The 24294-nt window shown below is 42.7% G+C and overlaps 1 protein-coding gene and 1 long non-coding RNA gene across 2 annotated transcripts; both read right to left on the bottom strand.

Annotated features, from left to right (window-relative positions):
• Positions 1–3798: 3798 nt before the first annotated feature.
• LOC148687391 (uncharacterized) lies at positions 3799–5329 on the bottom strand. Its single transcript, XR_015947797.1, has 2 exons — positions 5202–5329; positions 3799–3924 (listed from the first exon to the last, which is right to left on the bottom strand). It is a non-coding gene; the product is annotated as an uncharacterized LOC148687391 (long non-coding RNA).
• Positions 5330–9643: 4314 nt separating this feature from the next.
• Positions 9644–22412, bottom strand: LOC118083499 (17-beta-hydroxysteroid dehydrogenase 13-like). Its single transcript, XM_035111988.2, has 7 exons — positions 22047–22412; positions 20118–20225; positions 17414–17545; positions 15852–15958; positions 14138–14272; positions 11911–12021; positions 9644–9848 (listed from the first exon to the last, which is right to left on the bottom strand). Exons 1-7 carry the CDS (start codon positions 22302–22304, stop codon positions 9788–9790), a joined length of 912 nt encoding a protein of 303 aa, XP_034967879.1. The 5' UTR covers positions 22305–22412; the 3' UTR covers positions 9644–9787.
• Positions 22413–24294: the final 1882 nt, after the last annotated feature.

Below are 24294 nucleotides of genomic sequence, written 5' to 3'. Positions count from 1 at the left end.
AATCACCATAGCTGTGAAATGATATACCTGTATAGGTACCGGTAGCTTCTACAGCTTCTTGAGACAGGCTTATAGAGCCATATACAGTGGTACCTCGGGTTAAGTACTTAATTGGTTCCGGGATGCCATTCGCACCCTGAAAAGTACTTAATCCGAGTGCCTCTTGCATGTGCGAACCACGCAGATCGCTTCTGCGCATGCCGCAGAACCCAGAAGTAAACACTTCCGGGTCCGCGGAGTACTTAAACTGAAAGTACCCAAACCGGAGCGTTCGCAAACTGAGGTATGACTGTAACTAGACCACCAGGGGTTTGGTAACCTATTGTTTTTGCTAGTTTCTTGGGTCACCACGCATCAGAAACGAAAGAGCCCTGCTCATTCCAGCCAGGCCAGCATCCTCTTTACCACAGTGACCAGCATCTTTTTCAACCCATGGACCACTTTCCCTACCTGAGCAACCTTCCGATGCCAACATGGTAGATGGAGTCAGAGGCAAAAGTGAGAAGAGCAACAAATGCATCTTTTACTTGCACACACATTTCTGTCCTCCATCCAGACAAGTAAGAGGCATTATCTCAAGGACACATTCCAGCCAGGGGCATACTTAGGGGTTGGGCAGGCTGGTGTCCTCTAAGGGTGCAGGCTCAGAGAGACGCAAAAATTGCTCCACTCTGCCTTAAAGTGGCTAGGAGCCTGCCTGCCGGTATTATAGCAACCTTGCAGGGCCCTCTCCCCAGTCAGTCAGCAGTCCTGTTAGAAATATGAGCAAGGCTCAGAGGGAAGAAAGAGCCTAGGTACGCTTCTGGTCACTGGTGGCACACAAAAGGCGAAAGGCAATGAAAAGCAAACTTTTAGAGTTTCTGCATCATGGTCTCCCCTGGCTTTGGAGGTCCAGACACATCTCCTTGTCAAGGGTGCAAGGGAGCCTAAGTATACCTCTGATTCAAGCCAGGCAAAAAATACAAAAGCATTTGGGGTGTGAAGGAGGTCCAGTGAGGAGGGTAATGCCTGGGAAAAGTTCCAAAGGATAAAAACTTGAGCCTTCCCACTCCTGAAATTCCCCACGAGCTAAAATGTTTCCAGAAAGCTCACAACCAGGGCATCAAGGCAATAGCTCTTCCCTGCTGTTTCCCCACAACTGGTTTAAAGTAGTAATCCTTTCCTTTTTGTTCTTCAAGGTGCAGTTGTTGGCCCTGTGCCCAATGCCTAATTCAGCTATTGACTATTGGCGGGGTGGAGTCAACAGTTGCTAGCAAGCTTTTTGCACAACAAGCACCTAATCTGGAACCGTCTCTGAACAACACAACAATAAACCTTGGGTTACGTACAAGATACAACCCAAACACAATCAACGTAACCGGCTGTGTTATACCACAAATAAAATCTGTTACAGTGGTACCTCGCAAGACGAATGCCCTGCAAGACAAATTTTTCGCAAGACGAATGCGTCTTGCGATCTGATGGTGACTTGCAAGATGAATTCGTTTTGCGAAAAATTAGTCTTGCGAATCGCGGTTTCCCATAGGAATGCATTGAAATTTAATTAATGCGTTCCTATGGGCAAAAAAAGAAATTTCTATGCATTCCTATGGGAAACCGCGATTCGCAAGACAATTTTTTCGCAAAACGAATTGACTCACGGAACGAATTAAATTTGTCTTGCGAGGCACCACTGTATTTACTGTATCATGTTAACATATCAACAAAGATGAGACATATAATTCAGCTGAAGGATCAGAAGACCCAGTGGGTCAGATACTTAAGTCTATTCAACATGTGTTTGTTAATGTAGTCCAATAGTAATTCCACAATGCAAAAGTTCAAACAAATACTGAAGTCCATTCCATATGCATTTGTTCATGAAGTTCAAAAACAATCCATACATAGGCTATTGTAATTAGATAAGACAACAAGGGTTGGCAAGGATTTCCAGAATATTTTATCCTTGTTTTGCCTTTCTGGGCTTCATCAGTGATATGAATTCTAGATAATACAGACAAATGCAATATAGTAATCTTATACATTTTACAAGAATAATATAAATACCATAAATAAACTATACATACCAAATGTGAGGTTACATGACAATGGATCTGTAGCATTATGGTAGCTGTGATACATACAACTGTTACAAACAGAGGTTATATAGATAAACAGTAGAATGGTTTTGATTTCAGGTGTTGATTTCAGGTGTTGGTTCTACAGCAACATAAAACCTTTCTTAAAGTGACCTTAAAGGTTCCACAAACATAGAATAAACTCCAAATAAATTCAAATCTAATGCACTTGAACAATCCTTTATAATTATGAACAAATTCAAATTTAAATTTATGACAGACATCTAAATATAATGTGATAACAAAAATAATGCTTAATGAATTCTTAAAGAGATCCACACGGTCCGTGAAACTACAAATAGATTTGTGTACTAATATTCCACAAGTCAACTCTAATACGTATTCATAATAAACAACTGTAATCAATATCGGTATTAAGGCCTGAGGGATGCAAGGTGTTGAGTATAAAAATAAACCTAGTTTCTTTTTGCATAAAGATTTGTTTAGCTTGTTCCGTAGGACCTAGGTATGTCCAAATCACAAAGAATATGAAGTCCTCATCCGAATGAGATGCTTCAATAAAGTGCTGTACTAAAGGAGCATCTGTTACATTATTCCTGATCCTGGAACGATGTTCCGATATTCTAACTTTGATAGGTCTGAGAGTGTGTCCCACGTATAACAAACCACAAGGACATCTGATTACGTAAATTACACGTGGAGTGGCACATGTGGCAAATGATTGTAGAGTAAACCTAAAACCTTATTGATTAGTAAACTCCTTAACTTGCAGTGCAAATTTACAAGAAGTGCAATGCCCGCATCCGGAAAAAAACACGAGGGGAATTAGCTTGATGATCTGTTGATACGTTAACATGATGCAGTTATGTACATGATACAGTTTGTTGATATGTTAACATGATACAGTAAATAACAGATTTTATTTGTGGTATAACGCAGCTAGTTACATTGATTGTGTTTGGTCTATCTGAACCACAAAATTGCCCCACCAGTTCCCTTGAAGACCTACAAACACTTAACTTAGTGCCGGTTTTAGAACTAGCAGCCTGCTCTTGCCTTACTTAGAGGTGTCTGTGCCCTGCTTTATATATATAGTGGTACCTCGGGTTAAGAACTTAATTCGTTCTGGAGGTCCGTTCTTAACCTGAAACTGTTCTTAACCTGAGGTACCACTTTAGCTAATGGGGCCTCCCGCTGCCGCCGCATCGCTGCCGCCCGATTTCTGTTCTCATCCTGAAGCAAAGTTCTTAACCCGAGGTACTATTTCTGGGTTGGTGGAGTCTGTAACCTGAAGCGTCTGTAACCCGAGGTACCACTGTAGTCACTCTAGCAGGAAGTGAAAGATTTTTCAAAGCACAGGCAGAAATGGTGTGAAAAGGGAAATGGAGACTCTTTCTTTAGGAACAACCTGAGCAATGTCTACTGTACAAGAAAAGCAGGAATTTGCACCTAGTTAACAATAGGCAAGCTGAGCCTATTTTTGCTCTGACATTTCCAGCTGACTCTGCCATGCACAAGTGCTATATGTGACTCCACTCAAACAGTAGGCACAGCTGAAATGGATGACCCTGGTTTCAGAGTCCTATACCTTCTCAGTTGCTGGAGAATGCTGGGAGGTCACAGGAAGTGACAGTGGCTCATGGACAAGGCTAATCCTTACATGCCACTTCCCATTCCTGTTCAGGAACCATTAAAGGAATGTTACCGCTCTTATCGTTGGTCCATTAGCTCAGCAAATATTTATTTGTATGGTTGCATTTGGGGGATGCTGACCCTTGTCACAAAATTTTAGCCAGTTCTGTCTGAGCACTTATGGGTGAAATTTATTTAGATATACAAGTGAGACCTACAAAAAAGAAAAGAAAAACCAGTTGTCGTGTGGAGTGCCGTTGTTCAGTGTCCAGCCAGTCATGCCCTCTTCAGGATACTCTATTCCATTCTATTACACACACATACTTTCCGCTTAGGGGATTGTTTGTTTTTGTACTTCTGAAAATTTGCCTATTAAACATTAGGCAGGCACCAAAGCTATATATTGTTTTAGATGCCTACTAAGACTTCTGTTTATTTCAGCAAGCCCACGCAGACATGTAATATAGTTTTGTATACGTACTTGTTTTTAAAATTTTGCTGATTTGCTCTGTGTATTATTGATAGTTATTTTATATATAACACAGGAAGCCATTATGAAGCAGTGGATCAACTGTTATATCAAATGTTACCAATATGCCTTTGTCATGTCAGTCCCAGGATTATCAATAATATAAAAAAGGTAAAGGGACCCCTGACCATTAGGTCCAGTCGTGACCGACTCTGGGGTTGCGTGCTCATCTCGCATTATTGGCCAAGGGAGCCGGCGTACAGCTTCCAGGTCATGTGGCCAGGTCCATTCATTATCCAAACTATTACCTAGCTGTCACAGAAACCAATATAAACATGCTTTGATTTCCATTACTGAAGTTAGATCACCTCTGAAATCTATACAAGGTTGTTTAATGATGACTGTTAACAGGTTAAACTCCTTTTTGTTCCAAACTCAGGCTTTTGTTAGTTATTTGAAAGGATTGCTTGATAATGTAAGAAAGAAGCATTTCTGCGAAGTGTGATTTTTAGCCAGAAAAGCTTCACACATGCACTCAGAAGCTTATTTATTTTTTTGCCTGTGTGATACACTTGTAAGAGCAGTATGACGCATGTGCAATTGGATTAATCATACATATTTTTAGAATACATTTCCATCTAGAGATTGGTCTGAGGGTACATTATATTGTTACATAAGCTGTCTGATGCAGAAAGATCACATAGTTTTCTTAGCCCGAATATCTTGGTTTTCTTTTTTGAAGTCAAGCTTTGGTAACTCTGCCTAGTTCCTTTTAGCTCAGTCTAGTGTGGAACTACATTAATTTACATAACTGAGGGAAGCATGCAGTGGTTGCGTTCACACATCACCACAATAATGGTCTGCTGCAAATCTGCAAAGCACTCTTGCTTGCTTGCTGCCTGCTAGTGAGCAGGAGCAATAAACCACTATCTTTGGCTTAGTGGTACTGCTGAACCAAGAATTGTGGTTTTTTTCACTCCAAATAAACCAAAATCTGAATCCAAGGTTTGGTCTTGGCTTACCTATCATGGTTTGTGAGTGAGTGTCTCCTCTTTAATCCAGGATGTGTAGAATGGTGAGCTGCTTCCTTTTGTGTGTGTTAGCCTTGCTTTTGTGATCGCTTGCTCTCCCTCTCCCACCATTGCGTGGTGCGTTGCATTTAGGTCAGTAAACCGAGATGGAATCATTGGCTAAGGGGGTGCACAGGGAGCTGGCGGTACATTCCTAACTGGAAATAAAAAAAGTGAGCAACTGGGCGGAGAATAAATAATAAAGTATTACTATTACTATTATTATTATTTTCTTTCCATGTGCTTGGGTGCATGTGACATAAAAAGCTTTCCTTGGTAGGAGAAAGACATAGTGATGGGGCACTATTCTATAGTTCACCTCAGGTCACAAAATGTATTGGGCTGGCTCAGGGTTAATCCCATTCCCTAGGAAGGAGGAGCAAAACTGGAGCAATCTGAGCACAGGTTGAAACCTTACCTTTCTACTGAGGCTTTTGCTGGTTATTGATGCCAACCATTCATTCTAAAAACAATTCTGACTATCAATAGTGCTTGTTTAATTTATAATATTTTAAAGCATTCTGTTGCATTAAGGTTGTGAAAAGTATGAGATGTTTGCCTAAGAGACGCTAGATAAATACTTTTTATAAATATTTTTAATGAATAAATAGGAAGGCCCTCCAGACGTTGTTTGTTGGCCAGCTCACATCATCCTCAGCCAACAAAAGGTGTGATCGGAATGGTGGTGCAACAACATTCTGGAAGGAAACAGAATCCCCATCCTTGGGCTACAGAGACATTTGTGAGGGCAAACAAGGCACAATTTTATGGAACAAAGTCTTTGACGTATCAAGATGGATCAAAGTCAAACAAATAACAGGACCATGAAAAGGCCAGAAGCAAATCTGAAAGACCAGGAGGAGGAATTACCATCAATGTCAATAAAGGGCAGCTTGTGGAGAAACAGGAAATTGTCCAGAAAAGAGTGCACCAATACTCAGCATTTGTAAGCTTTAACCTGGGAGGGGAAATCTGTGGCCCTCCAAATGTTGCTGAAACAAAACTCCCATAATCTTTGATCACTTACCATGCTTTGCACACATGCTTCCCAACGCTCCCCTTAAATTTAAGGCTTAGGATGAAGTTCAACTTAGTTGAAATAAGAGGGAGAGAGGAAAGACTTGTCTGTTGGTTACACTACAGAGCACTTAATTACCTCTCAGCCCACACCCCTTGGAGATGAAAAAGTTCATTCAGATTTGGCCCACTTAGCACCACAGTGAAAATGCTGACAGGCAGAATGAAGGACTGGCATATTTCTCTCCCTTCCCTGAACCCCAGCCTTCAAAACAAACAAAGGCATACTTTGCCCAGCTTGGTTGCTATAGTGAATCCATGGAAACAGCTGCACCCCTTGGATGCAGGCAGAAATGGAAAGCTACCACTGTAAGCATGCCATCAGAAACCTACTGCTGCCTGCCTGACACTCTGACCACATGCATCTTTTGTTGCTGTTTAGTCGTGTCTGACTCTTCGTGACCCCATGGACCAGAGCACACCAGGCACTCCTGTCTTCCACTGCCTCCCGCAGTTTGGTCAGACTCATGTTAGTAGCTTCGAGAACACTGTCCAACCATCTCGTCCTCTGTCGTCCCCAACATCAGGGTCTTTTCCAGGGAGTCTTCTCTTCTCATGAGGTGGCCAAAGTTTTGGAGCCTCAGCTTCGGGATCTGTCCTTCCAGTGAGCACTCAGGGCTGATTTCCTTCAGAATGGATAGATTTGATCTTCTTGCAGTCCATGGGACTCTCAAGAGTCTCCTCCAGCACCATAATTCAAAAGCATCAATTCTTTGGTGATCAGCCTTCTTTATTGTCCAGCTCTCACTTCCATACATCACTACTGGGAAAACCATAGCTTTAACTATACGGACCTTTGTCGGCAAGGTGATGTCTCTGCTTTTTAAGATGCTGTCTAGGTTTGTCATCGCTTTTCTCCCAAGAAGCAGGCGTCTTTTCGTGACTACTGTCACCATCTGCAGTGATCATGGACATGCATCCGAACTCTGCGGTGCTTGCTCCCAGGTAAATATGCATCAAATTGCAGCTGTGGTGGGTGGCACATCTACACAGAGGGACTGGGAGCTGCTTTTGGTCTTGAGTTCAAATGGATTTCAACCCACTGATGGGAAAGATAAGCTTGGGTGCATGTTAGCTGCATCATTACAACCACCAATAAACCCTGATTTTGTTTACTCACCTGCTATGGCCTTGTGGTCCTTCTGATTTAGCATTAGCTGATCCTAAAAGCAAACAAGGTCTTAACACTTCTGCTTTTGTTTTGTTCTCACTCTGTATTTCCCAGGCTTTCCATGTGGAATGCAGCTTTAATGACACTGCAAAATGTCAACCAACCGGGGAGTGTCCTGCCCTTTGGTCTTTACTACTCATTTGGTGTCTTGTTACGTTAAATATTACACAAAAACCCCTTGACAACTGGCAATCTTCAGCAAAAGACTGGGTGGGTTAGTTTGACTCAAGATGCAACAGGCAGATGTCACACAACCCCAATGATTTAAGCTCCCGTGTCAATTTCCAAACCTCCCTTGTCTGTAGAAAGAAGGCTATCATTTTTCAATGCAGATTGTAAGTACAGTACAAGAGTGCCACCTACTGAGCTCTGTCTAACATTTCCCAGAAATCAGGAATAAGAATATTCTGTACACCCGCAGACACAGCTGCTGCTTCCAGATTGTCATGTGAATTGTGGCCCTAAGCTATGTTAAAAGGCAATACTGATGTGCATTGATTTTTGAACAAGTGTTCTATATTTCCCATCCTTGGAGAGATAAATTGCTTTTCTGAAAAGAAAATAACCTGGTCTGTATGAACAACATTTTGTTCCAAAGGTCTGTAAAGCAGTCTGAGCTTAAGGGCAAGCCTGTCAAATTCAGCATTTTCTTAATTTCTCAGTTTTTGAATTCTAAATCCAGTTCTCCACATTTCTGTATCAATTTGCATTTTTTTTAAAATGGCCTAATGAAAATTATCCGTATTTTTGTGCAAATTATACACATTTTGTATGCAGTTTTGCCTAAAATACACATTTTTGTAAAGCAATGTTATAATAATAATAATAATAATGAATTATTATTATTATTATTATTAATAATAATAATAATACCCCGCCCATCTGGCTGGGTTTCCCCAGCCACTCTGGGCGGCTTCCAACAGAAAAATAAAACACAATAATCTATTAAACATTAAAAGCCTCCCTGAACAGGGCTGCCTTCAGATGTCTTCTAAAAGTCTGGTAGTTGTTTTCCTCTTTGACATCTGTTGGGAGGGCGTTCCACAGGGCAGGCGCCACCACTGAGAAGGCCATCTGCCTGGTTCCCTGCAACCTGGCTTCTCGCAACGAGTGAACCACCAGAAGGCCCTTGGTGCTGGACCTCAGTGTCTGGGCAGAATGATGGAGGTGGAGACGCTCCTTCAGGTATACTGGATCGAGGCCGTTTAGGGCTTTAAACGTCAGCACCAACACTTTGAATTGCGCTTGGAAACGTACTGGGAGCCAATGTAGATCTTTCAAGACCGGTGTTATGTGGTCTCGGCGGCCGCTGCCAGTCACCAGTCTAGCTGCCGCATTCTGGATTAGTTGTAGTTTCCGAGTCACCTTCAAAGGTAGCCCCACGTAGAGCGCATGTTATGCCATTTTCACTCATATATGTATTTATATGCACTGTTTATTTACACTAGTATATGCATTTTTGTACACATTACTTGGCTAGAGTTCAAATAAGTGGGCATTTTGAAGGATGACTGTGTTTCAGTTTGTATATTGTTTCTTAAAGTGTGGATCAGGTAGGTTCAACTTTAATGTTAACTGAATTGAATCTCTTCCCTCACCTCTGTATCTGAGCCCAATAGTTAAATTGCTTGTTAAAATGTCTCTTATGAGAAATAAAAGCCCTTGAGCGTTTCTGAACACCCCTCTGCTTTCCCAGATGCCTTTTTACGTCTTCCGGTAGCTTGTTATTTGAGCTGTTCTTTATGCATCCAGGAAACCTCCACCATCTTTGCAATGTAGTGCTGCTTTAATTGTAATTTAAAGCTCTGGGTGGTTTTATTTTGCTGGGAAAGCTGTCATAGTTATAATCATGGCGACAAGCATTTTTGAAGAACCCGTTCTTTAGCAACTTAAGTTTAGTAACTTGAGTTTATTGGGGGGAAGGGAAAGATATAGCTGTGAAGAGCACGTAGCAGGTACGCCACAGACTTTAATATGGCCTTGAGAAATTACAGTAGATAAAATGTCTATTATTCCAGAACTTGCTTTTATTTTTCAGGTCTTGCTGGTACATAACTTGCAATAAAGAAGCTGCATAAAGGTGATAAGCAGGAGCGCTCTGATTGTGAGCATACCTATTTTAGCACATGATAAAAGTGCCAAACAGTGAGAAAATAGTGGGGAGAAATGACATTCGCTTCTTTGAAGTGAAAAATATATATAATAATTTGCATATTTGTTCATGGAACAGAAGAAATGCACCCAAGCATTATTTCCATCATATTGTGGAATTAACCAATCGTTTAATAATTTAAATAATGTAAAACATGGTGGCATTCATGACAGCATGGTAAGCACGTTCTGGCAAACACCTAGAAGACATAATGCAGAAGAGTGGTTACAATGGTACGAAAAACACTTGTATATGATTCTTATGGTTAGAGCTATTTTAGAATTACAAAGAAAGATCATAGCAACTATAATCTAATCAGTCTGATCTTGAAACACTGGCATTTATGGCTTATTTGTCTATTTATTCATTTAATAAAATTTCTTTAACACTTGATTGTAAATAGGGGGTTACAAAACAAAACAAAAAGACACCTTGACCTCATTTTTTTGCATTTAAATATATATATAATTATAGACCACTTTTTTGAGTAAAAATACTTCCTCCACCCCGAATAAAACTCTCTCATACGAAGGCCAGTTGGTACTGCTGAGGACATGCTTTTCTGCAACCACCTGGAAGTTGAACTAAAATTATTGTTACTATTGTTATTTATTAAAGAATTTTAAAAGCAAAGGGGTAAGGTAAAAGCAAAGGAGCTGGGTTCAGTTTAAGAATATTTATGGCATAAGCCCTTACTCTAAATGCGCTAGGGGTTTATTTTATCATTTATACATCCACTTTGGAGTGCCCCCCTCCCCACTGCATTAAACAGAACAAAAGGAACATATGAAGAGTTAGTAGATCCAGACTAAGTTCGTCAAGGTTTAGTGCTGTTGGAATGAATGGGATAGGTTAGCCACAAATCCCATTAATTTAAATAGGATTGAAACATGATTAGTTTGGGTCCAACTCAAAATCATTTACTCTCGAGTAATTTGATAAGAACTGGATCTAATTCAGCTAAAATAATTTCTTGTTAACTAAACAATAACATGAGGTTATTAGAATATTTCCGCAATAGATTTTCTCCTTTCCTTTAGGACCCTTGACATTTCGATGGGAAGAATAATAACCCAATGTGGAATAATGACAGTGGAGGCTGATGCCCCTTGGGCTGAAGGATGGAAGGCAGGAAGGTGAACAGCTCAATGATAAACAGATCCAACTTCTTATGGTTTTGCCCATCCTCTTCTCTGCTGAGTTCTACAAAGGCAACACTGAGGAAAGGAGGAGGAGGCTGACAGGCAGTACCACCCCCTAGGCTGGTTGAAAGGAGGTAGGCAGTTCAGGGGCTAGCAGAGGGCAGACTGAGCTTGATGGACAGTAGGAGCTTACTTGTCCTAATGCAGGGGTGGCCAACTCCCAAGAGACTGCGATCTACTCACAGAGTTAAAAACTGGCAGTGATCTACCCCCTTTTTCTGGGTTCAGGTAAAAGTTGTTGAGCTTTTTTTTAGGAAGGAGGAAGGCCCATTTTGGGGTAGTTGGATCAAAGTTGTTGAGTTTTTTTCAGGGAGGAGGTAAAATGTTGAGCTTCTTTAAGGGGAGCCACAGTTGTTCAGCTTCTTTGTGGGGAGCCAATGATCTACCAGTGATCTACCGCAGGCGTCCAGTGATTTACCAGTAGATCACGATCTACCTGTTGGACATGCCTGTCCTAATGGAATAGGAATACCCATGGAATAATGATAATACTCAAAATTAGCACAAACACTGTACATTCCTCAGAAAATGGAACTAATGTTTCCTGGGATCGTACATACTGACAACAATCTCTTTTGGATAGTCAGGCAAACAACAGCAACAATAGCAGACAGATGGAAGTACTTTTTTTACACGGTACACAGTTAAAACTATGGAATCTGCTTCCACAAGAGGCCACCAACTTGGAAGACTTTAAAAATCGAGGATAAGGCTTTCAGTGGCTATTGGACATTGCTGTTGTTTGTCTAACTCTCCAAAAGAAAACTCATCTGTTAAATCACTCAGAATAGCGGCACGCTCGACTGCTTGTCATGGAAGTCACCTGTCTGGGATAGCAGTCAAATTTCCTCAAGGTAATCAGCCCAAATTATCCTGGGTGTATTATAAAAGGTAGTAACATGGATCCACTTTCCCCCTATTTTAGCACCTACATCTTTGTCAACATCTTGACTCTTCAGTTATTCATTTGCAATATAAACAATTTGCATTGCCGAATAGAAAGCTTGGCTTACAGCCAGACAAAAAGAACACCAGTTTCATTATATGCATTAGACTTACTTTATAAGTTGGTGAAATTTGGTCCACCGTGGAACGAAAATCATTTTCTGGTTAGTAAGTATTCCTTCTATTAATGCTTTGGCTGCGTCTTCCACCTCTACGAAAGGGCAGCTGAAGTTATATGGAAAATAATAGTTTGCTTATTCATTCTGATTTATAGCCTGCTTTGTTCAAAGACCAAATCCAGCAGTAACTACCATACAGACCCACAACCAAGTGTTGTGGTGTATTCCTACGCAAGTCCCGTGGAGCAACAGTGCTTCCATATGATACTTGCTCTACTCAACAAGCCTTACATAGGAGCAAAGGAATTTGTGATACCAGCAGTCTGTGAAGCTCAGTATTGTGTATACTGATAGCAGCTCTCTAGGATTTCACATAGAATTCTCTCCTGGTCCTATATGGAGATGCTGGGGATTGAAGTAGGCTTGTTTGCATGTGTAGCAGAAGTTCTACCATTGAACCACAGCTTAGCATTTATGCCATTATGCTTCTGTTCTGGCAGCGGGGGAACAAGCTGATCGGGCGCCTGGGGCGACGCATGTGCCCTGCGCCCAGGGACAGGCTATCTGCCCGTGGGGTGGGGCGGGCCGGGGCAGTATGCTCCGTGGGGCCTCCGAGGAGTCTGCCTGCCTCCTCCCACTCAGCCGCCCTATAGTTAAGGGGGAGGACCATTTGGGGCAGTGCGGAGCCTGCGGGCACCCAAGCCACCGCGTCACTCCCAGGAGAGACACATGGCTCAGGTGCGCTGCTGTGAGTGCCGCCCGGCATTTTGCCACCCCCTCAGGGGAACACATGGGTCAATCCGTCCCCACCTCACCCCGCTTCCTCCGCCCCAGCCACTCTGGACGGTTTCCAACAAAATATTAAAATACAATAGTCTGTTAAACATTAAAAGCTTCCCTAAACAGGGCTGCATTCAGAAGTCTTCTAAAAGTCTGGTAGTTGTTTTTCTCTTTGACATCTGGTGGGAGGGCGTTCCACAGGGCGGGTGCCACTACCAAGAAAGCCCTCTGCCTGGTTCCCTGTAACTTGGCTTCTCGCAGTGAGGGAACTGCCAGAAGGCCCTCGGCGCTGGACCTCAGTGTCCGGGCAGAACGATGGGGGTGGAGATGCTCCTTCAGGTATACTGGACTGAGGCCATTTAGGGTGTTAAAGGTCAGCACCAACACTTTGAATTGTGATTGCAGGTGTCTTTCAAGACCGGTGTTATGTGGTCTCGGCGGCTGCTCCCAGTCACCAGTCTAGCTGTCGCATTCTGGATTAGTTGTAGTTTCTGGGTCACCTTCAAAGGTAGCCCCACATAGAGCGCATTGCAGTAGTCCAAGCAAGAGATAACTAGAGCATGCCCCACTCTGGGAAGACAGTTTGCGGGCAGGTAGGGTCTCAGCCTGCATACCAGATGGAGCTGATAAACAGCTGCCCTGGTCACAGAATCGACCTGCACCTCCATGGACAGCTGTGAGTCCAAAATGATTCCCAGGCTGCACACCTGGTCCTTCCAGGGCACAGTTACCCCATTCAAGACCAGGGAGTCCTCCATACCTGCCCACCTCCTGTCTCCCCAAAACAGTACTTCTGTCTTGTCAGGATTCAACCTCAATCTGTTAGCTGCCATCCATCTTCCAACTGCCTCCAGACACTCACACAAGACCTTCACCGCCTTCACTGGTTCTAGCACTCAGGTTTGGAGCCAAGTACCCCAAACTTTCCTTTGTTTGATGCCGTATTGTTTTTAATATTCGGTTGGAGGCCGCTCAGAGTGGCTGGGGAAACCCAGCCGGATGGGCGGGGTATAAATAATAAATTATTATTATTATTGAGAAGAGCAATTTCTACTTTTCTAGCACACAGTATTCAGGCTCAGAACTGGCCACCGCAAAGCTTCCTTTTGCAGGATAGCTTTCTACGCTACACCAGCCCCAACTCAGTACAGACAGTGAGAATTGCATTAGCAGGAGCTACCCTTCGCAGAACACTCATTGTTCGTAACACAGGCTGCGTTCACCACCCCCACCTCCACCATCAATAATTTTCCCATTTCGCATGTCAGATGTGAATTGAAATAAGCACAAGGTTGGTGGATGCTACGGCACCGTGTTCTGTCTTCCGAAAGAGAACTTCTCACTACTTAGAGAAACTGGAAAAAGGAGACACAGATGCATCAAAGAACAGTTAATGCAATGGGGCAGGTGGATACAAACTCCCTACCCTTATTATCACTTACATTGCCTTAAGTTTTACAGAGTCAGTGTTCATAAAAACTGGGCACATGCATGTTGTTTCAATCCCATCCATTTTCAACAAGCTCAGCTCCTCTGTCAGACTCTCGTGAAATCCAACAGCACTCCACTTGCTTGAACTGAGGGAGAGGGGGGCATGGGGTGAGGTTAGACCCGATTTATGGGGAAATAGATGTCTTAGTTTTCACATGTTACTTATTCTAAAGCAGGCATCCCCAAACTTCGGCCCGCCAGATGTTTTGGACTACAATTCCCATCTTCCCCGGCCACTGGTCCTGTTAGCTAGGGATCATGGGAGTTGTAGGCCAAAACATCTGGAGGGCCGCAGTTTGGGGATGCCTGTTCTGGCGAACCAGAGCAGCACACGGAAACGCCGTTTACCTTCCCGCCGTAGTGGTACCTATTTATCTACTTGCACTTTGACGTGCTTTCGAACTGCTAGATTGGCAGGAGCTGGGACCGAGCAACGGGAGCTCACCCCGTCGCAGGGATTCGAACCGCCGACCTTCTGATCGGCAAGCCCTAGGCTCTGTGGTTTAACCCACAGCACCACCCGCATATAAAAAAACCCCTATATATAAAAACCTAATTGGTGTTTGACAAAATAAATAAATCAACAGTATCATTAAAACAAACCTAAAACACAAAACCATCACAACAGAAGTATGAAAGCATATAAAGACAAATAAAACCACACGTTCAAAGGAATAAGCTTCAAATCAATGAAATTCAAACAAATCAGAAACAGGGTCTTATGGGTCAGGGAAACCCCATGTAAAAAAGGTGTGGAAAGAAGAAGTCAGCATTGTGCTAAGGCAACCATTTTGCAAAGGCAAGCATTTCCGCTTGCTAGATAGGACAATTCCCTCCCCCCTTCCCTCCCTACCGGTATATACACTGTTCTGGGTTTTTTCTCCAAGCCAATTTCAGGGCATTCTGAGTTGGGGGCACAGAGGGCGGAGCCCTGTTGTGGAAATGGAAGTCCTTCCATGGGGCTTTTGCTGATGAGGTGCCTTCTCTGGATCCTGCCTTATGTCTTTGCACAATGTCTGAAGCAACTGGTGGTTGCTGCTTCCCAAATAGCGAAGGGAAGGGCATTGCATAGGACAGAAGACAATGGTGGAAGAGAACGTTTTCAGGTCCACCACCCTGTGATATTCTTTCATTTATGCTTATTATGGTATAGCATGCAAAATGTTTCCCCCCCCATCTCCTTAAAAGCACACAAACACACCCACACCCCTTTATTTATTTCAAATGCAATCCCTTCTTTTTTTTTAAAGTAAGACCTATTGCAAATAGGGCACACAATTATTATTTTTGAAAACCAATCTGATTTTTATTTTAATTAGCTAAGTTATTCTCCAAGACCCTGACTGGGAATCATAGCTGCCAAGTTTTCCCTTTTCTCACGAGGAAGAGTATTCAGCATAAGGGAATTTCCCTTAAAAAAAGGGAGAACTTGGCAGCTATGCTGGGAATGTGGAGGACCTGCAAAGTTTGGACCAAGAACTCCATTTCCGAGGGGCCAAATTCTTGTTTGAAATAGCCTCTTTCTTGGGACTTTGCTCATGTGCTTCTATGTTAGCTAAACACCCCTCTAAACCAGTGTCTCCCAAATGAACAACAATTGCGGACCCCTTTTGAGCTGAGCTTGAACTTGCTACCCTGATAAAAGAAAATCACAATGATTCATACCTGTAGCAAACCATGTATGGAATGCCTAAATGCCCAGCGAATGAAGCAACCGTGACAATATGTCCGTGATTGTTTTTAATCATTGGTGTCAGGAATGTTTTAACTGTCTTGAATGCAAATTAAAACAGAGAAAGAAAGAAAATGAAAAGTTAGAAGCTAATGGTTCCAAAATGTTCAGTCAGAAATCTGTCTGGGGAAGCTTTTGCCCTTTAGATGTTGTTAGACTCCAGTTCCCACCAGCCTTGTGTTATGTACTGCTGATTGGTCCGCAGGAGCCACCCAATCCAGCTCCAGGTGGAAGTCAATCCGCAACCTGATTGGCCCACAGGTGCAGCCCTGAAGTAGCAAATCACGCAAGAACCATTGTGTAAATAATGTATATAAGCAGACGTTTTGGGAAAAGAACCATTCTTCTCTTCTTCTTCTATTGCTACTACAAGCCGAATAAAGAGCATGAAATTCACTCTAGACTCCGATTATATTTCACCTAGCATCACATCATATGGGTAGGGACGATGGGAGTTGTAGTCCATCACCACCCAGAGGGCCAAATGTTCCCCAGGGGCCTCATATAAGCACTATGATTGAAGTGAGGAAAGGCATGAGAGTGAGCAGGTGGATCCTGGACCACGCCAAAATCTGGAAGTAACCTCATGTTTGCTGAAGGGACCATTGCAGCATTTGTCAATCCAGCATAGCCAATGATCAGGGATGATGGGAGTTGTAGTCCAACAACATTTTGAAGACTAAGAGTTTACTATCTCTGGGTTAATGAAATGCGGAAAAAGGGAGGACCCTTAATCACCTCGTAAGGCAAACTGAAATGACCAGAAACCTAAGGTTTATTAAGTTTGTTTTAATCACATTTGAGTGGTGTCCCACATTTTATCGAACTGTTGTATGACTGGTACTTAGACTAAGCAATGAAGATTTTATACTTTGTGAACATTTGAGAGATCCTGACCCCCCCATCCCCCACAAGTCTCCAATTTTTATTTGCTTCCATGGGTGTTGAACATTTCCATGAAAGAGGAGGGGGGGGATATAGTCAGTCCAGCACTAATTTTTAATAGATTCATGTAACTGTTTAATCCAAGGGGTGGCCAATGTAGTGCTCTCTAGACATTGTTGGACCACAGCTCCCATCATTGACCATGCTTGCTGAGAGTGATGGGAGCTGGCAATCCAAACACATCTAGGGCTGATTTACTCTCATGGTTTTTAACGTTAAGGAAGGGTTAAGGAATGGTTTTCATAGCATAGATGGATACATGACACCCTACTTTTTAACCTTGTCTTTTTTATCGCTTAATTTTTAATCGTTTTATGCTGCTATATCGCATTATGAACGTAAAAAGTAGGACGTCATGAATCCATTAAGTGTTGGGAGCTGGCCACGCACACAGCTGGAGAATAAAGTGATGGTTGGCTTCAGGAGAGCCCCAAACCAAGAGAAAGGAAGCAGGTAGAAGGAAGCCAGAAAGGTAGAGGCTGAAAAATGGAGATAGACTGGTGGGGGGAAGCGGAGCAGATATAAATTCAAAAAGTAATAATAATATTACCCAGATATGAGCAAGAACGTTAATGTCGAACATGTTCTGGATCAGCTCATCCTTGGTTGAACACAGTACTGCTTCTTTTGTTGTTGCAGCATTATTTATCAAGATGCTCACATCCCCAATTTCTTTTTTCACCTATAACAAATTTAAAAGCACAAATTATGAAACTTCACACAGAGTTCAGTGCTAGATTGGCACACGATAAGACCATCCTCATTAGGGTGATGAATTTTTCGATTTCTCTCTCTCTCAAAAATTATGTCCTATAGCACAAATGGATGAACGTTTGTCTATTAATGACTAAAATGAGGTATATTCCATTGAAATATTAAAAAAGGTCATGCACAAACCATTTTTAATTTATTTGTATGCTGTTTTACCATTTCATAAAATTGTATTAACAATTCTACAGTATATATATTTTGAATCAAATTTGGACACAACACCACATTCCACAATGGGGAGAGTTCTTAGCAACATAGGGTATACAATGGCACACCTGCGCAAGGTAAAAGCCTCTTTTTGGGACCTCAAAACTCAGCCAGCAGACCCTGTCGGGCATGCTGGGAAAAGAACCTACAGGAGAGGTAGCAAAACATCGTCCTCTAGCGGCGTCTATACTGTTACTGCAGCTAAAAAAAGCTTCCTTGTGTGTTTGATGGCCCTATATAATGTTGTATAGATGTGACTCTAAAGCTTGGGTTCAATTTTATATCTGCTTACAGTGACTTCAAAAATGGTCAAAAAACTGATAAATAATTTTTAAAAAAATCATTTTGTGCGTGAGGTTTTTTTTAATCAAATCTCTTTGAAAGTAAGATTTTATCTAATCTTTAATTAAAGCTCATCAAATTATGATACAGGGAAATGAGGTTGTAAAAAAGCCATCACCCTAATCCTTATCCACAACTTGATTGTAGATGAAGGGGCTGATCGCCAATATTATTTGATATTCATATGAAGCCGTGGGAAGTGAGAAGGAGTTTTGGATCGAGGTGTGATCGGTATGCTGATGACACCCAGGGGCCATGCAAATACTTGGGTTGGTGTCTGGATGCAATAAGGAGAAACAAGCTGAACTTGAATCTTGGCAACCTGAAAGCACTGTGGGTGTCTGAGAAAATGGTATGACAATGATGGTTGCTGCACTCTCCCCGAAGAAGCAGGTTTGCAGTCAAGGGGTTCTTCTGTGTCTGGCTTTGGTACCGTACCAGGGAGCCCCAGTGGCTAGAAGTGCTTTTTGTGACCTGAGACTTCTACAACAGGTATGGCCATTCCCAAGCTGGGAAAGCTTGGCCACAGCAGTCTATGCACTGGTTACTTCAAGACTGGATTACAGTGGTACCTCAGGTTAAGAACATAATTCGTTCTGGAGGTCCGTTCTTAACCTGAAACTGTTCTTAACCTGAGGTACCACTTTAGCTAATGGGGCCTCCCGCTGCTGCTTTCATGAGATTTCTGTTCTCATCCTGAGGTAAAGTTGTTAACCTGAGGTACCACTTTAGCTAATGGGGCCTCCCGCTGCCGCCGCGCCGCTGCCACCCGATTTCTGTTCTCATCCTGAAGCAAAGTTCTTAACCCGAGGTACTATTTCTGGGTTGGTGGAGTCTGTAACCTGAAGCGTCTGTAACCTGAAGCGTCTGTAACCTGAAGCGCCTGTAACCCAAGGTACCACTGTACTGCAATGCACTCTATGTGGGGCTTCCCTCGCGCTTATTCTGGAAGTTGCAGTTTGTGCAGAATGCAACTGCTGACAGGGGCGAGACCCTATCAGCGTAGAACTCCTCTGCTCCGGAGACCTGCACTTGTTGCCGATTTGCTACCAGAGCAAGTTCAAGGCGTTAGTGTATATAAAGCCCTTAAAAAGCTTGGGACCAGCTTCCCTGTGAGATACCCTCGCCTCATAGATGCCCACTTAACCACTTTGGTCTGCGGAACTGGTACTGCTACAGGTGCCACACAATACCTGCTCTGCATTCGTAAGAAATCTATCATTTAGTGTGGCAGCACCCACACTTTGGGTCTCCCAGGCTATTGACATCAGGCCTTCACTGCACTCTTTCCAGAACCTGCTAAGAACTCTTTTGTTTAGAGAAGCCTACCGAGACATGTAGAATGTTGACATGTTTTTGTCTGGTTTTTAGCAGACTGTATTGTTGATGTTTTTAAAAATGTTTTAAATAGCTTTTAAAAACTTTGTTTTATTTTTTATTTTTGGTAAAGAATAAAGGTTTTATTACAATCATGTTTTATACGACTCTTGTGAAAATTTAAATTTGTTTTATCATTCCAAATACATAAAATAATTCAAAAGGTATATTCGATGAGGTCGGGGGAAAGAGGATGTCCTGTGAAACAACCTCAGCCTTTCCAGCACAGGCCCATTTATTTATGATGTTTCTAACCTGCTGAGCCTCTTGAGTTGCCAGGACTGGCAAGCATGGTTCCTCGTCCTCATATAACTTATAACTCTGTGAGGTAGATCAGGTTGGCTGAATGGGGAATTTGAACCCAGCTCTCTGTATTCCTACTCCAGGACTCTGAGTGCTACACACTACAGTATTCTGAATGCTCTGCGCTCACTTAATGGAAAATAGGCATACTGTATATCTCCTCCTGTGCCAAGTGTTGGGGAGTATGCAAGGTTGTCCCACGATGTCCCAATAGGCTTGAAAAAAAGTTTGGAATCATCTCATAGAAATCTTACTTTATCTGCAACACTGTAGATTTCCGTCCTGTTCCTGCAGTCCATGACAAAAGCATGTGCAATGGCACCCAGCTTTCTGCATTCCTCAGCTGTTTCCTCAACACCTTCCTGGTGGGAGAAAACATCTATAAACATCTCTAACCCACAGGTATGATGTTTGAATATTCACGGCATAAACAAAAGACCCATACAGTACAGGGACGTTGTGCTGCATGTGCCAACTTTCAATGAACCATAGTTTAATATACAACCGAGGGAAAGGAAGCAAAACTGAGGCAGGAATAAGCAGTGGGATGTGTATTGATTTCTGTTATGCAAAGCAGGACTTCCTTCTTCCCTGTATTAATTGCACTGCCAGGGATGCAGCTAATAAACGAGGGATAGGCAGACCTGAAAGTGGGACGCGGGTGGCGCTGTGGTCTAAACCACAGAGCCTAGGGCTTGCCGATCAGAAGGTCGGCGGTTCGAATCCTCACGACGGGGTGAGCTCCCATTGTTTGGTCCCAGCTCCTGCCCACCTAGCAGTTTGAAAGCACGTCAAAGTGCAAGTAGATAAATAGGTACCGCTCCGGCGGGAAGGTAAACGGTGTTTCTGTGTGCTGCTCTGGTTCGCCAGAAGCGGCTTTGTCATGCTGGCCACATTTCCTGGAAGCTGTACGCCGGCTCCCTCGGCCAATAACGCGAGATGAGCGCCGCAACCCCAGAGTTGTCCACAACTGGACCCAATGATCAGGGGTCCCTTTACCTTTACCTTTTAGGCAGACCTGAAGCGGGAGGCAAGAGGTAAAGGATAGCAGAAGGGAACATGTGGCCACATCTCTCTCTTTCTCTCTAGGGCAGGCAACCCACCCCAATCCCCATCTCCTATTATTTTTAAGCACATAATAATGATTCATCTCCATCCGGAAGGGGCAGACTTTGGAAATCTTTGGTAGTATGGCACCCTGAGCGAGGCCAAGATTTGGCACCCCAAAATGAATCATCTCAGTTATGGGTCGTCTCAATGTTGCACCCCTTCGCCTCGGCACCCCTTTGCGGAAGAACTGCCCGCACCACCCTACTAAATCCGGTGCTGCAGCTGGTGTTGGGCACCAGGCTGTCGCCTGAAACACTCTGAGGAATTTTCAACACACACAGACATGGAAATATCCATACAAACAATTGTATCCCTTCCTTGGTCAAAAGCCAACGGCTGGCACTGAAGCAGGAATCTTGCTGGAACAACCTGGGATAACCTTGTCAAGCCTTGCCAAGTCTTGGCAATGCACGCACCAAGTCAGCAGCCTCGCCCCACTCTTCTCAAGGAACTGTGGGATTGGTGTCTCTCTGAGGGGAATAGGGGTCTCCTAAGAACTTTTAGCACCCTCAACAAATGGCAATTCCCATGATGCTTTGGAGGAAGCCATGGCTGTTTAAAGTACAGTGGAACCTCGGTTTATGAACACGTCGGTTAACGAATTTTCGGTTTATGAACGCCACGGACCCATCTGGAACAGATTAATTCACTTTCCATTACTTTCAATGGGAAAGTTTGCTTCAGTTTATGAATGCTTCAGTTTATGAACAGACTACCAGAACCAATTACACCCATGCTTCGGGTTAAGTACGCTTCAGGTTGAGTACTCCGTGGACCCGTCTGGAACGGATTAATCCACTTTCCATTACTTTCAATGGGAAAGTTCGCTTCAGTTTATGAACGCTTCAGTTTATGAACAGACTTCTGGAACCAATTGTGTTCATAAACCGAGGTACCACTGTATGCTACTGCTTCAAATTAATAGTGAAGACATGCCCTTAGGTCTGGTTTGCAAATTGGCAAGCCCTGTAAATAATTTGAAACATCTGCTGCATTTTTGGACGCTGCACTGCAGCATTTACCACTGCCTGTTGATACTCAGGATTGAGGGTAGAATAATAGCACACACCTACCTTGTTGATATCCCAAAGAACCAGCTTGCTTTGGCGTTTGGCAAACTCATGGGCTGTTGCTCTTCCAAGCCCACGGGCAGCACCGGTGATCAGAACAATCTCTCCACAAACAGATTTTCTCCTTTTCGGAATAAAGAATTTCACCAATGATTCCAAGAATGAGTAAGTGCATATGACTAAAATCTTGAGGACTAGAAAGATGGCAAGCACCAGTCTCCATATTAGAGGCTTTCTACCTTGCAGCTGCTTATTGTGCATTCTGGCAAAAGAAACTCTTCAGGTAGCTAATACTATAAGGAAGCAGTGAGTGCACATGAACCCTTAAAATGCAAGGAGTTGGCAGTACCCACACCCTGAGGAATTAGGATGGCTCTTCCTGTTCAGAACAGCTTCAGAAGTACAGCTAATAAGAATACGCTGTAATAGTCACCTCTGCTGCAACATTCTATTGCGTATATTCGCAAATGTTACTCAAATTTAGAATGTAGGATGTGATGCTACTAGGTACGTGTATAGGAAAATCTGTCCACTTCAACTTCTCTCAGTTTCCCAATCTGAAACTCAGTTCTTCACATTTCCACATCAGTTTGCATATATATATATATATGCATTTTAGTGCAAAATTCTCCGTATGTAATGCTTTGTGGGGATGTTATTTCCCAAATATATGCATCTTTTTTGCAGACTTGATCTTCACATATGCATTTTTGTACACCTATTTAGGATGGTGAACTACATTTAGAAGTATGACTTTCTGGGAATGGAATGCTGTGACTGAAGAGGATTTCTTATTTACTGCCACCAGTCAGACTTTGGTGCACATAAAACGGCAGGAGCGATAAGTAGTATAAGTAGTATTTATGGAATATTGATTTATAACTAATGATTTTTGTGGGCTGACAAAGTGAAGAGTAACTCGACTTGACATTTGGGAGTATGTTCTAGTTAAATAAAAGGAATTGAAATATGTACAGCCACGGAGAAATGAATAAGGAGGAAAATAATAATGATTAAATGCTAAAACATTTTAAGGATTGAAATGGAATTAGGAAATGTATGTTACATTAAGCAAGTAAAGGAGGGAAGAAAAACATCCTGAAAGTGAGATGGGAAGTAAACTTTTAAAGTTTGTACTGAATTTGAATTAAATTGTTGTTAATTTGTTAAATTTTTTGAAAAGCAATAAAAATTAATTGGCATAAAAAGAGAAGGATTTCCTGCATTCAGCAGTAGGGAATGCCTTGCAAGGCCCCACAATTCTTTGATCCTACTTCAACACTTAACAGCTGTCTGTGTTAGGTTTTTCCTTTAAGACTGATGTGGTCAATGGTGCTACACAGAGATGTGTGTTTGTAACCTTGATCTGAATGTTAACACATCTGTGAGCTTTTGCTAATTTGAATAATTGAAGGTAGAGTATGCTTACTGTAATGTGATTGGGCAATTGACTATTTTGAATTCTGTATTTAAGCTACCCAAATGGTTCATGGGTGTGGTGGTGATGGATTGTGAAATCAAGAGGAATGTAGTAGAGGAGTGTGTTGTATATAATTGTAAATAAAAGCAAGCAAAGATACTGAAGATGACTTTGTTTTTTCGTCGACCCTGCCGCTGTTGCCACTCGGTTGGTGCGTATTGCCCAACAGTCTGAAGATCGCAAGATTGTGGGAGGCTGGTCTACATTATGCATACTTGGAGATGGCAAACAACTGCAGAATGTGCCATATGCTTTTTGTGCAAATATACCGTAAGATCAGCCCCAGGCAGCAAGGCCAATGATCATGGAAGAGGTTCCACAGCTCAACTGCTCTGCTCATGTTTTCTCCTGAGAGCCAGTGTGGTGTAGTGGTTAAGAGCGGTAGACTCATAATCTGGTGAACCAGTTTCGAGTTTCCGCTCCTTCACATGCAGCTGCTGGGTGACCTTGGGCTAGTCACACTTCTTTGAAGTCTCTCAGCCCCACTCACCTCACAGAGTGTTTGTTGTGGGGGAAGAAGGGAAAGGAGAATGTTAGCCGCTTTGAGACTCCTTCAGGTAGTGATAAAGCGGGATATCAAATTCAAACTCCTCCTCCTCCTCACGTTCCACCAAAATTGACTCTCCTGTAGTCTAAGCCAATTAAATCTGAGCCATTCCTCCTTTGAGATCTTGAGTGCCATGTTTTGAAACAAATGAAACACATTACCGCATAGAAGGGGGACTGGGTTGAAAGAACTAGAGTCTTAAGTTACCTAATTGTGCCACTAAT

This window comes from Zootoca vivipara, chromosome Z1 (assembly GCF_965207765.1).
Source record: "Zootoca vivipara chromosome Z1, rZooViv2.hap1.1, whole genome shotgun sequence".
NCBI classification, from domain to species: domain Eukaryota; kingdom Metazoa; phylum Chordata; class Lepidosauria; order Squamata; family Lacertidae; genus Zootoca; species Zootoca vivipara.
Note: the sequence above shows the minus strand (reverse complement) of the source record. Positions and strands in the feature narration are given on the sequence as shown.

Excerpts from the sequence above, each read along its gene's own strand:
- LOC118083499 (XM_035111988.2), bottom strand. The coding sequence starts at position 22,304 with ATGCACAATAAGCAGCTGCAAGGTAGAAAGCCTCTAATATGGAGACTG. Across the intron at positions 15,959-17,413 it reads ACGTTCTTGCTCATATCTGG|ACAGTTAAAACATTCCTGAC; the intron begins GTAATATTATTA and ends TTTGCATTCAAG. Across the intron at positions 12,022-14,137 it reads TCTGTAAAACTTAAGGCAAT|CTGCCCTTTCGTAGAGGTGG; the intron begins GTAAGTGATAAT and ends ATATAACTTCAG.